Genomic DNA, 18,845 nt, shown 5'->3' on the forward strand with positions numbered 1-18,845 from the left:
GATGTGGAATCAGTAAAGACATGCTTTGTTAAAGTTTGTTCAGATTTTTTTTATTAGGATAAAAAGTGAAAACAGTCTGATAGTATAAGAAGGTTTGCAGTGTTTTGTCTTGTTGACCGAGAAAGATCCACTAAGCTGCATTGCATTTTGCTCTAATGAGGCTACTGCTGATAGGAGAATTGGTTATTCAGGCTCCTCTATAATACATTTCTCGCTGTCTGATTGCTGATCGTTTGTCTGAGAGTTGCTGTGCTTATTGAACTGAGTTCTCTTAAATATGCTTTAGGGGAGATGCCTCTCTCTCTCTCAATAAACCCACTGTAATAGTTGCATTATCATGTCTGACCTTTGGAGTGCTATGTGGGGAGCTTATGTCGTTTGTGGGTAAAGAAGAAAAACATTGAGAGTGTGTGTGATACTAAAATTGAATGTCAGATCAGTCAGCAGTGCATTTGCTGGAATGCCTTCCTCACCATTGCTCCCATGTTTTGCAGTCACGTGAGCATTTTGGCAATTGGTACTAGCTAATTTTCCACTTTTCCTTTCTCTAATGCTTCTAGTTTAACATGCTGGCAGACAGTGAAACAGTTTGTTGCCATACACGGAGCATCTCAAACCGAGACGCTGCACCCCAACTTTCCCCCAGGGACGTGACTTGATTGCGTTTTTGTATCAAGGATGGAAAGTCCTGTGGGTTTTGTGTTGGTGGCAACTGTTGGCAAGACTGCAAAAACTTGGCACACAAATATCAAATAAAAAAAAGAGGGTGGGAGGCCAGAATGCAACATAAGCCACCAGTGTTATTTACTGTTTAGCTCTGCTGGAAAACAGATGACAGTCATGCGGTGTATAATGAGAGTTAGCTCTATGTTTATAATAAAGTCTCACGGTAATGCATCACACAACCTTTCTGTCACAGTATTTTGTTATTTTCTCTTAATTTATCAAGAAACATGCAGATGTAAGCTCGTCTGAGGTATTTGAGAGCTACTCCACAGTTTCCCGAGTGAGAGAATCACTGACATATGGGCGTCCTATAGAATCTGAGTAGAGCTCTAATGCCATCTAGTGGACAGAACATTAACATTAGAGGAAGAGATACTGTTCTAATAATGTTTATAAAAAGCACTGTGAGAGTTTCTGGGCATGAAAGCCGCTGCTGCCTTGTCTTTGACGACTAAACACTGTGGCACTGGATGCATTTTTAATGTCCGCTCTCATTACGCTTAACAGCATATATGTCTGTCAAAACATGTCCGACATCTACAGCATCTGTGGTTTATCTTATTTGACACAGAGATGAGAGGGTGACCTTGGACTGACTGATTTGATGAAGATCACGAGAGTATTGTCGCTAAATCAGCTCAGTAAAATGTGGAAGCATCAAGTAACATTAAGATTAAACCTACCAATCTGTTTTCCCATTTTCTACTGTATCATAGTGGCAGTAAATGACATTTATTCATTCATTTACTTTCTGCAAACAAATCTGCTAAATTGTACTGTGCATTTCTCTCAACTGAGAACTGAAGGTGCAGCACTAAAAATAGTGTCCAGATATTAAACAGTTAGTTACTAAATATCTAAATTAGAGATGTATTCATTTCTTTGAAATTACATTTTGACTTTATACATTTAAGGTGAGAATGGAAATGTCAGTTTGTTTAAACCTCTGATGCCGTGGTTAATATGTCCTTTGACTTGAAACGAGGTAATGACGGCGCAGAGACCATCCAAATCAATCAGTTTGTTCAAAGTATGAGTTCTTTCAAACAGATGAATCTTCACTAGTTCTGACTTTCATGTTCATCAAAGGAACCACAGGGAGCTTCATCACCACAGTCATCTTTTCCAACCTTTTAGGACAGGACATTAAAATAAATCCAGATATATCAGAACCTAACGTCATCCCCATTTATAATACTGAAGCTGCCCCACCCAGCAAGGTCAGCATTTGCATATGATTGTATGAAGTAAAGAAAAAGTAAACAAAAGACTTGTAGTGCATATATTGTCCACTAGAGATCAGTACAACCTGTTTTAAAGTCATCAATCATACTCTTCTCTCTAGGCTTAACACCATTATCACTCTGTTTCTCCTCCTCTCTCTGTGTGCCTCTACTGCAGCAGAGGAAGTACAATTACTGCAACAACTTCAGAAAGTGAACTTTTTAACACAGAAAATGTGAGATATCGTGTACAGGAGCTGGAGCAAAGGTGTTGTACAAGTCAGTAGTTTATATTAAAAAGTTTATATTTAAAATACAGACTAACAACTGGGCGAGTTTGTTACAGGAAGATGGAAGAAACAAACAATGAAGTTCTCTCAGTCACTAATCTAGAAAACCTGAAATTATTAAATAAAAAAAATATTAAAGTACATAACATTAACATGATCACAGTTAAATAAACAGTTAATGAACATCAGTTCCTCTATTTTTCTCCTGCACAGTCACATTTATCCTCGGCCCCCTCATTTTCGCATACCTGGTCACTTACTAAGCCCCTCCCAGTTCCTTTGTTCTATTTTCCCTCCAATTCCACCTGGCCCCGCCCCCTTCACTCACCTGCAGCTGCACCTCTTCAATCAGTCTCGCTATATAAACCAGTCAGCCATGCTGACCCTTTGTCATGTTGTTTAAGGATGTTGTGGGCTTCATCGTGTCAGTTTCCTGCTTTCATGCAGTTAATCTTATTCTGTTACTGGAACTGGTTGACTGGTTGTCACCTGTTCTGGATTCTGGATTTACTGTGGGACATGTAGGCGTTGATGAACTTCGCCTGCTCCCTGGTTGATGCTGATGTCTCGTTTCCTGTCTGAACTGGTAACGTAACATGAAACTAGCTTTTAATCCTCTAAGTTTGTTAAATTATGAGTATTTATGTGTTGTCTTGTGAATTTCTTTGTACGACATGTTGTCTTGTGATGTGAAAAACATGACCTGTGAACTTTCAATAATCAAGGTGTTACCTTTTGTATACCATTACGAATGGTCAAATGTTGTATAGAGTATTTTGTTAATGTACGTGACCAGTATCTTTGTTAATGGGGAAACATAGAAGTAGATTTTCCAGTAGAATAGACTGAGGATTACTGATGTAATGGTGGACAGAGTGGGTCAAAGGTCGACATCCATCTTACAGATGAGGCATAGTCAATTGTGTTACATGTACAGTGCACTGTGCAACATTTAATAACCACTGATCTTGTGCATAATTAAAGTGCCCGTGGGCACAGCAGTTTGAAAAAAGCCTGAAATGTAGTCCATGCAGTCAATAGACCTGCTTACTTTTTTTATTCCCTCACCAATTTTGCTCTAAGTGCCCTGAGAGCATTTCATTATTTTTAAAAAGTACAATTCCAAAGTGTCATGGTCGTTCGCTTGTAGGCACAAAGAGTACCAACTGTACGGCAGCGCTATCGCATGTTAGTCATCTGCTTTGTGCATTACTGTTGTCACGGACAACAGGCTCACCTGAGCCCACAACTGTGATTGTCATGTATTAAAATGTATCTGACCTACAATTAGATGTTTTCAGTGTTCCCATTCAATGTGAAATGAGAACATTGACGATAATTAGGTCAGTTGTCGTCTACAAATCTGAATCAGAGTTGGAGTCAAAGAGGTCTCATTTAGGTGTCTTTAGATTCTGACTTTTCGTGAGTGTGTTACAGGAAACGTCTCCAAAATTGTCAAACCAGTAAGTGTGTGAAACAGTAAAGCTTTCACAGAGTGTGACGAACAAGGGAGGCACAAAGGTCTTTGAACACATCTAAGGTATTTTTAGACTTCTCTACCGTATTAAAGTATGTACTTTATGTAAAACCAGCAACCTCACAGACCCATGACCTCATTAATGGACTGTGTGATCATTGTGTGTTTGGAAAAAACGATTTTCAGCTCAGCATGTAGCACCAGTTGGCTTTTTGTTTAGTTGAGTGAACTTGTCCTCTAAAATCCACCACACACACCATGTACAGTACAGTAAATACAATAAAAAGCACAAACGCACACAAAACACACACTGCACAGACTGACGGGTCACACGTTTTTCTGCGCCGTGGCAGATGTGGCCATTGGCTGTGATGGTTAATCCAAAACGCTGGGTTTGATACAAGCAGGATTTAGCCATAACCATGATACTAACATCTGTCAGTATCCCGCTTCAAGCTCTCCAACCCAGACGGAACAACCGTGTGATATTTTTGTCTTTTTCATTTCTGATCACGTCAAAGGAGACTTCAATCAATAGATTCAGGACCTGGGGTAAGTGTACAAGGAATTAATCGAGGTGGGATGTTTCGTGGCCTAGAAAAGAAACACTGGATTCATTACAGCTTATGTAACATGTTTTTCTAGTCTGGATAGTAGGCGCTTTGTGCATGTTGTGTAGAATTCAATTTAAAGTCTATAATGTTAAGCAGCTGTAGATGTCTTCCTGCGTTTATTGTGAGCGTATAAACATGATCATTTATAATAAAAGGTCAGTGTCATAGAAAACCTTATTACATCTTGAGATTATAAATCAATATTGTTGCTTATTGGCAGCAGACATGTATATTTAGAAACATGTTTTATAGTAAGAAATAATATTTACCACTCTGTTTTATAGTAAACGTGTCATTTTGGATTAGGTGACTTGTTTTAAAGCTAATATCTTATCAGTCTCATCATGTCTACATCCCGTTAGAAAAGAAATCTTGCCTATATTTGCGTTATGATGTGCAGCACTAAAGTTAACAACCACTTAAATGACATAAGATTTTTCACACTATATTTAAATCCAGACCAATGCAACAGAAATGATCCACTTTGGATCATTTCTGTTGTCAGTTAATGTTTGAATTGTCTATTGTACTTCACAATACCAGGCTTGATTACCGAATTATACCCTTGCTTATACTGTCGCAGCATGACAAGATGCCTTGTGATTAGTATGACGAGAGAGAGGCAGAATACATTGCAATTTTTAGATTGACTGACTGGCACAATGACCTCATTTCTTTCAATGATCATTAAAGTTTTATTTAATCAGAGATGGCACAGTAGGCAGAACAACTACTGAGTGAATGAAGAACTCAAAGTAAAAGGCAAAAAACTGTTTAATTAATAAAATATTTATCAAACATGTGGTACTAAACACATATTGTCCTACAATTACCAAAATAATCATGGGAACACTGACACCTTTAAGAATGATTAGTGCTGTTTAAATGACCTTCTGATCACCTTTGCTTTATGACCAAATACCTGCAAAACCTCATCCTCGTCAACTTTAATCCTATGTTTACAACTAATTAACAGTTCGCATGCTAGCTATTATCTATAATGAACATGATCAGTAGTTGACCACTTCAGTGGTTCATTCATCAACAGATGCCTGAATTTCATTCTATTTTTCCACTGGGGGATAATCAGGCCTTTTGTTTTTGAGTCGACCTACTGTGATGTAGTATTTTTGACCACAGTCAGCAAAGTGGTACCAGTAGTACTAATATATTGTGGCCTTGAGCATTTATTCTTCATTTCATGTAGCTGCAACCATTTCAATAACCATTAGGTTAAATCACAGCGTGTAACATCTCTACAAATATTTTATAGTGGAGTAGATGCTCCATAACTTAGTGTGGAGATGTTCTGTTAAAAGCAAATTGGGAACAGATTTGGGCTGTCGGAGGGGGACAGGCTGAGCTTGAAAGTGGATTTCTGATGCCAAAAGCAAAATCCAATACATTGAGAGAATAAATTAACCTATGCACACAGGTGACTTACTGTAATTTGTGTTCTCTGTTTAGTACTCTGTAATGTTTATTGATCTATCTCAGATGTAACATGTAGAAAAGCCTGATATTAAAACTTTTCTGTCTTTCAAAAACATAAAAAAAAAAAGGTCCTTATGCTCCAAAAACTCAAGACACATTTTAAAGCGGGGTCAGCACTGGCATCTATGAAGTGATATTTCCCACTTCTAACCAGTCAGAAGGCCAAAGCCTGTGCATGACATACTGAAAACAAAGGGAACCTGCATGTATCTGAAACGCCATCAGCAATGGGTAGTTTTGACTCACTGGGTGAATTGAAACTGAATTTGAGTCTCATGCTACAGCTAGATTTTATTTTTGACTCACCATCTTATAGTGTTTAAGACCTTATAAATGTCCTGCTGAGCACTAAAATCTCCTGCTGGATGTTGGCGTGTTAGCTCGCCGCACATTAGTACCTAAAAACAACCTCACAGAGCTGCTAACGTGGCACTTTAAACCCTTTAACCGTCATCCAAACTGCATTCTAAAAAGCTTGGCAGTAAAAACACTTTACGTGTGACAGACACTGATAACATAGAAAAATATGTATTGAAAACATAATTCTCAGCAAAGAGTCCATCGCTGTCAACGTGAATAAGATAATGACATGGCTGAACTGATGCAGTCTGGTCAGCACATTTAGAAGCTGCTCTGTAAGCAGCAGCAGCTATTTTCAGCTCATTACCCCAGAAAGCTTAATAATTACTGAAAAGCCAGGTCAGGTTTAAGCCTAGTGCTGAATATCGGATGAAAATGTTATTGGTTTCGATACATGAAATGTAGGGTGTACTACAACATGGTTGCTTTTGCTTCTTTGCTTTAGGATTAAAAGTAAACACATAGTTCAACTATGTATTCAGCAAGAAAACAACATCCAATGAATAAATACTATGATTGAAGTTGAGGATTGTGATGCAGCAGCTCACTCGCCTCTCACAATGGCTCATTCATCGCCAGATGCCCCTGAATTTTATTTATGAAGTGATTTTGCTGAAGAATAACAAAAACAACCACAATCATTTTAGTTTTAGTTTCTTAATGAATAGACTCTCATGACTCAGTGCTATTGTGAATGTGCGCTTTTAAACCAAGGCAGAAAATATAAAAAGAAATCAAAGAAATCAATAAAGTATACATAAAAAATATCTATAATACGAATTTACTCTAGTACCAAGACCATATTACACTTGAGGTATCTATACTATAGATGTTTCTTTTTTCATTATTTCATGTTGCTGCAGCATCAGAAACGTTATAGTGACTCATTTTATTCATGTGAGGTAGGTTCATGGTTGTTTTCTATGATACAGTTTATATACAACACACTTTCATTCACTTATCTTATCAGAGACGCCATAAACGAACTTTGTGAACTTTCTTCGCCTGGTGCCAGTAAAGAAATGGCTCGTACTTTGAAGAAAAAGTAGTATCGTGAGTTCAGTAGGATTTGAGCTTCTCCCTCTCTATCAAAACTTTTAACTGCACCTTTAAGTTTAGTCATTTTGTCCAATTAATCATTCTTATTTTACACACTTATTTTAAATTGCACATGTGAGTTGTTGTTTTTTATTTTTTTATTTTTTATTTTTGGGGGGGGGGGGGGTTAGCTGAACCAGGGTCTTCAAACCTGATCCTCAAGAGCTAATCAGCAGTAGGTACAGTAGGGCAGGCATAGCTGGAGAACAAGCAGACCGGGTGGACTTGAGGATCAGGGTTGGGAACCTCTGTCCTAACCCTACATCACCTGCAATTCAAACACTTTCCCCGTCTTTTTGTTCAGTCAGCAGCTCGACATCATGTCATCTTGCAGTGAATTCAATGAATTATTTTTTATTCAGGTGTCCCAATTGTCATGGGATTATAATGCACACAAAAATACATTTATATTATACAATCCTGTACTTTCCTTTTTGCAAAGAAAGAAATGTCAATATGTTTTGTGCTGAAGCTTATTTAATACGAGACCTCAGGTTTTTTTGATGAGAGCTGTCAAAAAGAAACATGGACCCATTCAGGAGAAAGGGAGAGGGGAGACTTGACTGCAGCAATCACTGTCTCTGCTATCACAAGAGAAACTCAAAAGCTTAGTGATGTGACAGACATCTGACACAAATACTACATGCAATAGATAAAATGACATATGTGGAAACAGTCTAGACATTTCATTATGGTTTTTGTTTATAAGTTCATTATGAGTCGTGTTTGTCAGTCTGTTATGTCACCTTGTTACAATGTGAGAGTAACACAAGCTGCTTCAAGAATAAGAAAAGCTTCCACAGAATTGTTGCTCTCGCCCCCTCCCGCTCTACTATAATTCAATATCTGTGGGTCTAATGGACAAAGAGCAATGTCACAGAATACACAATGTGTTTTTACTATAAATGCTTTATCTTAATGTGGGAAGAAAATCAAAGAGGACTGGTGCCGAACTTATAACAGCTTGTTTTGGTTTTCATGTGACAGCTTGTGCAGCGAAGTCAACATGGGCAAGGCGGGGAGTAAAGTCCTCAGACAGACCTCAGTGGACGGAGTTCCAGCTCAGGTACGGTGAAAACAGTCACCTCACACACAAACTGCAAACTCAAACACACACACACACACACATACACAGGAATACATTAAATCGCTGCGAGAGAAATGAAGCTGCTGCTGTGCTCTCCAGCAATCAGTGGTTACACAACCAGGATCATCCGCAGTTTGCGTTCACACTTCATTTTCCTACATTATACCTCCAATCATCAAAATACATTCCTGAGCTTAAAAAAAAACATTCATATCTTGGGATTAAGCTGATTTAATGACTGATGGTCACTGGATCACATCTTCAGAAAGCAGCTAGAAGTAAATATGTCAAATCATCCAAGAGGTTAAACAGAATTTAATGGTGGGCTGTAGATACTGGGGTAGTTATAGTTTGGGAATTTTACTTATAGACTAGAATTATTATTAATTATTAATCCATAGTTCCTATAATAAAATTTTTTAAGATATTATTTTAAAAACTATGTTTAATTTTTAAACTAGGCTGATAAACTGATACTCAAATTTTTTTATTGGCTGCAATGATCCCGTTTCAGTGAGTCTCTTAGATGTTGTACTTTTGAGCAGTCTCTGTGTTGGCTTGTAGTAGTTGGAGTTGAGTTGAGTGCATCTTATCTTAGACCATAAATTCCCTTAAGCCCACAAGCGACAATAATAGTCTGTCATTTCCTCATTCAGATGATCCAACTTCATTCGCACCCAAATGATTGTACTTTTCAGCTCATGCTCTGGCTAAAAGGCGCTCCCTATCACCCCAGCCTGACTTGTTTTATCTGAGTGGGTGCCGTCTTTGTCAGTTGATGCAGCCCGGTGGTGGGATCCACAAGTCGAAGCTGGACTGAAGTGATTTGATGCACAAGGATTAGGGATTAAGATTTCCCTGGCCGCTTTGGTGAAGTAAATCTGGGGATTATGATGTCAACAGCCTGTGGCTGACGGGAAGGAAATTGAATTGTGAGAGACGATTACAGTGAAAAATCAGAGATGGGAGTCTGTGTCTGTGCCTTTCTCCTGCTCGGGAAAACCTGCACGGGACACTATTAACTGCCTCTGGGGTGTAGGAGTCGCTTGTTTAGTAGAATTAACTTAAATGTTTAGGATGATTGAATGAAAAGACGATATCTGTGCCACTTCTAATCCAAGCTACTCCAGGCTGTGACGCTCCAGCTGGTGAGTACTGTTAAGTGCAACACTTGTATATTAACTGTTCACTTTAGTTGTAAAGATAATATGAAGATGAAGGTCTGTTCGCTAACACTTACACTAACACTTTTACACCCCTGTTTTGTTATTGCGTGCTTGTGTGTTCTTTTGTATTAAAGCCAACTCCTGCTGTGGCTGCTCCCACTGCCACGGTTAAATTTGAAGGGCTCACGAAAACCACCAGGATGAAGGTGAAATGGACCCAGCTGGGTTTGGTGTTCTTCCTCATTCTGTCTCTGGTGATGACGGGATGCTTCTTCTGGCAATATCAGCTGCCAAAGGTTCTCCCAGGTACGACCAAGAAGACATTATTCACCTGAAAGCGATGTTTTTCTGTGACTGTGAAACTGACGTCCAGTTCCCCGTCTGACACTGAAACGCAGCATAACACCTGAAGCTCCTTCTTCATCTGTTACTCCAAAGGTCCACAGTCAGTTCCCCACTGATAATCAATAGGTTGTCATAATTAAGAGATAAAGATCTTGTAATTAACAGATAAAACAATCTCTTCATTACATGTGTACAATGTTTATCTGGTCCCTCTGAGATAAAGGATTAACCTGCCGTTATTGTGCCAGCTGGAAGTTTGTGTAATTGGAAATGTAACACGTTCAAGAGCTCAAGGCTGAGTCAGTTAGACGTGTGTAAGTTGGAACTTGACAGTAAGTGGATCATATTTTCAGATGATAGAACTTGTACTTAAAAGTAGATGAAATTATAATAATATTCAACATGTGAATGTTTTTTATTTATATCGTCTTAAATCCTCAAAAATAATTGCTAACGTCAGGCAGCAGAAAATGTATTTAGTTGTACTAGTGATGCTTTAGATCCAGTTTAACTTATAATTACTACATTTAATCTGCTCTCAAACAATCTACTTTAGTCTCTAAAATAATGCCCACGTTTGGAATCTCTGATTCTAAATAAGCAAAAGATCATCAGGAGATCCCGGCAGGCTACATGTGCTGTGTGTCCCAACAACAACTATTTCCTTTAGAATAAAAATAAAAGCTGGCCTGAAGCTACAGTGAACGTACTGAAGCATCCCTGGTCATCCAGAGTTCACTGAGGGACCAGGCTGCATTTCTTTTGACCATACATCTTGTCAAACTGTGTCTCGGAAGATCAGGAAGCACGGAAATTAATGAAGCCCCAAGCCAGCCAATTATGACGGCTTTTGTGTCGTCGATACATTATTCCATCAAATATCGGACACCAAGAGGGAATTAAAATGTCCTCTGCTAATCCCAGGTTCCTCTGCTTTTCCTTTATTTCTTTCTCGTCTCTCATTTCCTATCTGCTGACCAGACGAAGGAACGGGTCGCAATGCCAAATCAGAGATGATGTGTCCCCGCTTCCCAGAGCCCGTGCAACTGGAGCATCCCATCCCCAGTCTGAAAGAGGCTCTAGAAAAGGTGAGATGAGTTGCTCACCATGCACAGATTGAAATCTGCAGTTGTATTATCATCATCATGCCTACTAAAGGAAAAGGAAATTTACAGGCTGGCCACAGTAATCCTTCACACCAAATGCCATTGCATTTGACAGAAGGAGATTAAAGATATAGTGGATGGAAAAACAGAGTGTCTGACCAAGTAAAAGGTTGTTTTCATACACAAGGAGCAGGAGGGAGTGCTCAGTTAATCAGCATGTTGGAGCTTCTAAAAGAATCTGAGGATGTCGAGTAGTGGGTGAAGACGTAGCTGCATATTAGGGAAAAAGAGAGAAATGTTAACTTCATTCATTCATTTCAGTTTTTCTGTAATGAGAAAAGCTTCTTCCATCTTTCAGTTGTTCAACAGTCCTACTGCATTACTGCAGTCATAATAGACACCGAAGTAGTTTTATTTGATCAATCAATACCTGCATGTGTAACAGAAACTCTTTGAGTGTCAGACTTTTCCACCTGTTACGTGTTGAGTGTTTTGTCAGCACACAGCTTTGTTATGCATGAAGAAGTTCTTAGGATGCGAAGTGATGGAAATATTAAATTAATTAGCGTAAGTACAACTACCAGTGGTATGATTTAACGATACTTTATAACAAGTAAGAGCTCTGTATTTAAAATTGTAAAACTATAAAGTTGAGGCATTAATAATAAGGCAAGTACCTGCTCTGCAGGAAACAGGCCTATGTGAGTAATATGTATTGTAATAGTCTTAATACTAATGCATCACTGTCATGCAGTGTTTTACTGTTGCTGCAGGTCATGATGGAACTACTGTTCCTATTTACAATTCAGCAGTCTCTGCATCAAGCCTCTGCAGAGTCACCAGAGGAATCTAAAGTGTTATAAGATGATTAATGTGGGGAAAAATAAAGTTCTGCTCCTGTTCATCTGTTGTGTTTGTACAATTCTGTTTTGGTTGTTTAAATGTTTCTTATATAATTAGGGAAAAATTAAAATCAAACTGTACAGTATGGCCATCTGAAGCAGCAGAGGAGTAGAAGCATAACACAGCAAAACATGGAAGTAGTGAAGTAAAATTCAAGTATATCAAAACTATACCGAGCTACATTACTGCCTATGGCTGCACAGCAACATACTGTTTAAAAGATTAGTTGCAACAAGAAGCAATTTTCATTACTTATGAGAGATTTCTTATTAAAGTAGAAGCATGAATCAGTAAATATGAGTTAAATAGTTTATTAAAAAAAGGAGGCTACTGACCTGGCCAACATGTCTCAGTATAAAGGTTGTCAACGGGGCATACGATGTTTCACATCAGGTCGTGTCTCTTCCAGGTGGATGTTTTGCTTCGACAGAGCATCAACCCAATCAGCCTTCCTGCTCTGTCGGCCATTGTGATTTTAAATGACACTGTTCTGTGGACAGGCAACTTTGGAAAGAGAAACGCCAGCGACCCCTTGTCAGGACCACCGAACGAGTACACAATCTATAGGTGAGTGCTGCACTGAAACCTACTGTACATCACATACTGTATGTCACTACTGATAAACCATCTTTACTAGCATATCAAGGAGCAACCTGCCAGACTGCAACACCATCACTGATGTGTACTAAATTTCCCCTTTGGCATCGATAAAGTAATTCAAATTTAAAAAATCGTTTAAAATTCTCCAAGCTTAGTGAAACTGCAAAACTAAAGCCTGAGCTGAGATCATTTGTCATCAAGCGATTCCGTCCACAGTTCAGTACACTCTCTGGAATGAGGTTCCACAGTGAAGATCACTTTGTGTTAGCATCCCCTCTCCCTCTTCATCAATGCCAAACAACGATGCATGGTTCTCTCTCTCTCTCTGAGCTGCCTTTGTTTGTGCCTCTCCAGTCACTCAAAGTACGACAAACCCTCAGCGCACAGAGCGAGCCGGGAAACCCTCTGCATGTGACCTCAATTTGGAAAGTCTGTGTTTGCCAGTCATGTTGCTGACATTCTGTGTGCATTTTCCATTCATGTGTCTCCTCACAACTTCCCTCCCATGTGAGCTTGATAATAATAAACTTCTTGGTTCTAAAGCCGAGTCTCTCAGGGAATAAGGTGCTAATGCATTAGACACCATGTTGCAAGTCCCAACAAAACCTTTAAGTACTGCATCTGTCCACTGTGAGAACAACTTGTCATCATGTCAGTACATGTTCTATAGCGCCTTTCTTAACAGAGTTTGCACTTAATGGTGTCTGCTAAGCCTCATGAACCACCAGTATAACTGCTTGAAGTGCTGACCATTTCTTACCCATCCTCATGTAGATTCTTCTTATTGCACTAACACAGCTTAATGTCTCTCATTAGTCCTTCGTTGTCCATTGCTCATGTTTGTAAAGCAGACCTTCTGGCGAAAATGTGGCATCTTCTTGAAAACATGACATGATCAAGGGTTGTGTTCTCAGACCTAATGAAACTCTTCCAGAGCCATAGGAGCAATAAATTATAGTTGGTGTTAAATCTGTGGGATGCAGATGATGAATGGGATCATCCCCGTACTTAGGGAGTCTGCAAAAAATCAATAACGAATTATATAAATGTCCTATTACTATGACTAGAACACATACGGTAGGCTAACATACCTCATTTATGGCACAGTCCCAACCAATTACCAGTCACGCACTGCTGATACTGTGTGCATTGTAGCACACATTTACCTCTACACTAAGATGTACAATTTAAAAGAAGATGCATAAAGATTTATTGAGTGCTCTCAGATGGATTGTATGCGCTCTGACTCATTCACAGCTGTTCCTTAAATGCCTGATGTGACCATTTAAATAATTTTCCCAGTTCCGTTTTGTTCAGACGCAGCCTTTTGAGCTTTCAGCGGGAGCACCAACCTTTGAAATCAAGGCACTGCATACTTCAATGAGTTAAAAAAAAAAATGGTTTGAATAGAAAACCATTAGATTTACAACCCCCCCCCATAACGTTTTTGTTTGTTTTGTGTTGTTACAGTTCATATAAACTTTTCATGCATCATGCTTAAGTAAACATAGACGGATTTGAATTATGTCAAATTTAGTGTTTTGTTGTCAGTCATGTGTGAAAATCTGTGGTTTTGATATATAAACAAAACTTAGTTTTCAGTAAGACCACAGGCCAACGTCAGAAACTGTTACTCTTACCAAAAAGAAATCCCAAATATTTATGTTATTTCTCACTTGTCTTGGTTTGGTTTAAGGATACAGTGGCAAAAATGTTTCCTGGTTTTCTGCATAAATCTGCTAAGAAAGGTGGTGTGACCTTCATCAAAGCTGAATATTAACAAAAACAATGTTGCTAAGCTGATAAACCACAGTTACAATACAGTGGGAAAAGTCATTTATTAACTGGTTGAACCACCTCTGGCAGTAATAACATCAAAAAAGTGCTTTCTGTAGCTGAACACATTGTTATACTGATATTATCATGAACAGCTCTCCTGAGCTTATTCTGTAGGGCTGAGGCTCTGGGCTCTGACTGCAGCACTTCAAAAGGTGGATTTTAAAATGCTAAAATCTTTCTGTAGTAGATTTACTTCTGTATTAGGGCTCATTGTCCTGCTGCATCATTACTACTATTACTTTGTGTTTTATCAGCTTGGAAATATTGTGCGTCTTCGTATTTGTTACTTTTATACTTTTGACTATTATAATTGTGTAAGAATTTGTTGTAGGCTCTCAAGTTTTTGACATTTTTGGAAAACACACTTATTGAATAAAGTGACAGAAGGCCTGGTTCAAAAAGATGTGTTAATGGGGAACTGATAGAAAAACAAATAATACAAAAAACAAAGCAGTGAGGGACACGAGTTTGTGCCAACATAAAGACATTTGGAAAGTATTTTCAGATTTAAAAATGATTGCATTGCTCGGTTATCTGTCTTTCAGAATTGCCAGCTTATCCAAAATCTTCCCGACACTGATGCTGTACAGACTGTGGGAGGATGGAAAGATTGGCTCCCTCGATGACCCACTGGAGAAATATGTGGATAACTTCACCATCAAAAACCCTCTGGGGAAGACGCGAGACTCTGAGCTGAAATATGTGACAGATGGCCTGATATTTCTGGACAGTGGGGAGGTTCAGATCCGCTCCTCCTCGGTCACCCTGCGCAGGATGGCCAGTCAGCTCTCAGGTACATACCGCACATACAGTGGATTAGGATTAAGTCATTTTAACTCCAGAAAGTCGAGTGTCTAACCTCACCAGAGAGCCAGCTGCTGTAATATGATGCAAGGCTCGAAGATCTAATCGCATTTACTACTGCGGATCCCTTAGGTCTTACTGTAAATCTACAGTACAACTTCTGTAGCCTCTTTTCTATCAGCCAATCTTTAAAAAATGGAGCTGCGTTCGAGAAACTGTAGATGTTTTATTTATAATTGTTGTGCTGAATGTAGAAATCAGTAAGCCCACAAGAACTGAGCTGGAACGTAACAGTCGAATAAACATCAACAAACAGAAAAGGTTTCTGTAAACATTCAGATTGCTCTTTACTTTAGAAGGTTTCTGGAGATTTGCTTCTTTTTATTTACTGATGTTAGAGCCGTGATAATTAAGTCTTCAATCAATCAATTAACAGAAAATGAATCAGTAACTTTAGGTTAACACCAAACGTAACAGTTAATGCTTTTATATTACATTTAAAATCTCTGGTTTTTAGACTGATCATGCAAAAACTAACAGTTGAGACTTTAGATCCACACGACAAATGACGTGCGTTTATGCATAAACTGGTGCTTGTTTACATGAAGAAGTGTTTGAGTTTGTGACATTTCACTTTGTGTAATGTCATTAAGCTAAAAGATGAAACTGCCAGAGCAAGAAGGGTCATAAATCTCTAAATAACCTTCCTGTCTCTGCTTATCGTGGAGATGTTAGAGCTGAACATATTAATCATGTGGGCTTGAGTGAAACAAACGGGGGCAAGGGGAGAAGAAGAAATATTTACCACAGACAAATGCAAATCATTTTCTATGTGTGCTTTTTATTTAGTAGTTGTATTTATTTATTGTACTGCAACACTGTTTTACTGTGGGTTTATCCAGGCCTGCCCAGGAGGCTCCGGGCCACAAATCTGCTTTGGAAAGGAAAAACCCAATCTGCAATCAATCTGCTACAAGATGATGTCCTTGTCGCAGACCCGGGGACCAAGTAGGATTTGTTTTCCTGTTTCGATTTCATTTTGTCAGTAAGAATGTTCTCACTGGAATAGTATTGAAATGGTATGTGATGAACTTTAGTACAAGCAGATTTACTGCATAGTTTGAATGTTTATTCTCTAACACGACACCAACTCAAACTGATCTGATCTGCAGCGTTTTAGAACGATGTTCTGACATCTACATGAATTCACAGGTAGATGAGACTAACTTAATTAACACTGAAGTGCTCGGTTACCTACAGCAGACCTGATGTGATTGACAGGAAACATGCTATACTTCCTGTTCTGTTTTTACCTGAGGAGGTTAACTGATTAAATGTCAAGTCTAATTGTCACACTTGACTGCATCTGTCTGTACTTATTACAGAGTAAATAAAAAACATGTTGGAATGAAATTTTCATATCTCAGACACCACATCCTGTTTCTTTTTAAATCTGCAGAGGATTTACCTTTTGCCTTTCAAAGCAATAGTTTTGGGGAAACATACTTATTTGCTTTCTTGTTGAGAAAATTGCTGCCACTCTCATTCCTGTACAATAAATATGAAGCTACATCTACCAGCCACTCACCTTAGATCAGAGTGAAAATCTGAAGAACCACGTAGCCTGGTTCTCTCCAAAGATAATACGATCCACTCACTGTACAAGCACCTCTACAAAACAACATATGAAAAACAACACGTTTCTACCGGGAGCTTTGTGCCAGACTATTTCCTGACCAGGAAAAGTGACGTGCAGTCTTGTTGTTAAGTAGTAGTAGACATCTACCTTTAAACCAACCCTAGTAATGCATCAAACTGATCTTAACATTATTTTTACATTTTAGTTTTTTCTTAACAGAATAAAATAATGTTCAGTAATTATTATAAACTGTGTTTATCCCACCTCTGGGTGGGATAAACACATCCCACCCCGAGGTGTTTCCAGTGACCAACAACCTGCTGGTCGATGAGCAGTCCCACTGGAGCATTAACTTGCTCAAGGGCACCACAAAGCCGGCGGCCTTCTCATCTCACCCTTAGGCCACTGCTGCACCTAACGTTTGAGGAAAACTTGCTTCTTCACTTTCTTGCTAAGAGTTCGAACATCATTACTACTTTGTCTGTGCTATAAATTTGAAATCAAAGCCACAAGGCTATTTAGATTAGTTGTATAGATTAAACTAATTATGAGCTGCTGGTATGTAAGCTGATGTAGCTGTGTCTCCCAGCTTTTGTTCTAAGATTGACTGAGATAAGCTAAACCAGCTGCTGGCTGTATGCAGAGAAGAGGCCTCTTCTGTCAAACTGTTAACAAAATGTCTCTCAAACTCTTCATTCAAGATAGATGCAGGTTTTCCACTTGTTAAATGCTCCTTTTATTTTCTACATTAACTTAAATTTCCCACTTTCTTCCTTCCAGATGTCACTACAGCAACCTCGCCTTCTCTCTGCTGGCTCATGTGATGGCTGAGCGCGTGGCCGGCATCGACTACCAGCGGTGGATCACTGACAACATCCTGGACCGGCTGGGGATGGAGGACACCGGCTTCGACATTACCCCAGGCCTGCAGACTCAGATGGCTGTAGGAGTGTATTCCAATGGAAAACCAGCCCCTCTCTATGACCTGGGCTGGTATCGACCTTCAGGTCAGATGTTCTCCACTGCGGCAGACTTGGCCAAGCTCTCCATGATGCTGCTGGGAGCTTATCACCGCAAGCTGCTGGAGCCAGACTCACTGAAAATCATGCTGACCCCACTCTTCAGATGCGATAAGGACTACTTTGCCAACCGTACCGGGACACCATGGGAGGTGAATGAGCTGATGGGCTATGAAATGGTGCGTAAAGATGGGGATCTGGATGGCTACTCGGCCACATTCTCCCTGGTGCCCAGACTGAAGCTCGGTCTGGTGGTACTTATGGCTGGCAGCCGGTTGCAGAACCAGGATGTGGTCTCCAAAGCCTACACCAGCATCATCCCTGCCATAGAAAAAGCCTTTAGAGAGGCCAAGAGGGTCCTCTTTCCTCCCCCAAACCCAGAACCTTATGTCGGCTTTTTCACCTACAGCAACATTACTTTCTACGAGATAAAAGTCGGAGCTGACGGGGTTCTGATCATGCAGCAGTTTGGCCCTCAGATTGAAGAGCTGATCCCAGAGAAGTACAGAACAATAAAGCTCAACTACCTGGTCGACCGGGTGTTCAGAGTGGTGTTTGAAAAAGAGTACCCCTGTGTTTTGCGGGTAGGCTCGGCCTCGGTGTCACTGGAAGCCCAAGACGGCCAATTATTTAACTTCTACACATTTGACAAGCGAGGTTTGTCTCCTGGTTTTGATGCACCAGGACTGAACACGTACAATGTGGTCAGAATAGCCCACAGGCCATCCTTCTCGAGCTGAGCTGCAGCAGTAATGCCGTGGCCCAGAGACAAATGGCATGTCCTTGGGATTTATGAGGAATGCTCTGAATACTGAAAGACTAAATGGAAAAATTTGGGTCGTTGTGGAAGCCACATTGATTTACAGAGAACAAAGAGGGGGAGGGTGTTAGATTCACACAGCTGTATAATGTCTTGCACAGAGAATAAATTAATTTCTCTTTCAAATGATGTATTATCCATCCTCCTCGCACAGATTCTTCATTACACCTCCTAACTGAACATTCACATTGTGTTGACAAAGGACTTTTTTTTTTTCTGCCTTCATTTGAACCTC

The 18,845-nt window shown here is 39.5% G+C and overlaps 1 protein-coding gene across 1 annotated transcript; it reads left to right on the forward strand.

The window, feature by feature from the left end:
- Positions 1–2,657: 2,657 nt before the first annotated feature.
- lactbl1b (lactamase, beta-like 1b) lies at positions 2,658–18,691 on the forward strand. The gene is made up of 9 exons (XM_026348957.1): positions 2,658–2,766; positions 2,804–2,825; positions 8,270–8,348; positions 9,670–9,841; positions 10,862–10,968; positions 12,299–12,456; positions 14,874–15,121; positions 16,035–16,140; positions 17,552–18,691. The coding sequence occupies exons 3-9, from the start codon at positions 8,289–8,291 to the stop codon at positions 18,528–18,530; spliced, it is 1,830 nt and encodes a 609-aa protein (XP_026204742.1). The 5' UTR covers positions 2,658–2,766; positions 2,804–2,825; positions 8,270–8,288; the 3' UTR covers positions 18,531–18,691.
- Positions 18,692–18,845: the final 154 nt, after the last annotated feature.

Source organism: Anabas testudineus, chromosome 5 (genome assembly GCF_900324465.2).
Source record: "Anabas testudineus chromosome 5, fAnaTes1.2, whole genome shotgun sequence".
Taxonomy (NCBI): domain Eukaryota; kingdom Metazoa; phylum Chordata; class Actinopteri; order Anabantiformes; family Anabantidae; genus Anabas; species Anabas testudineus.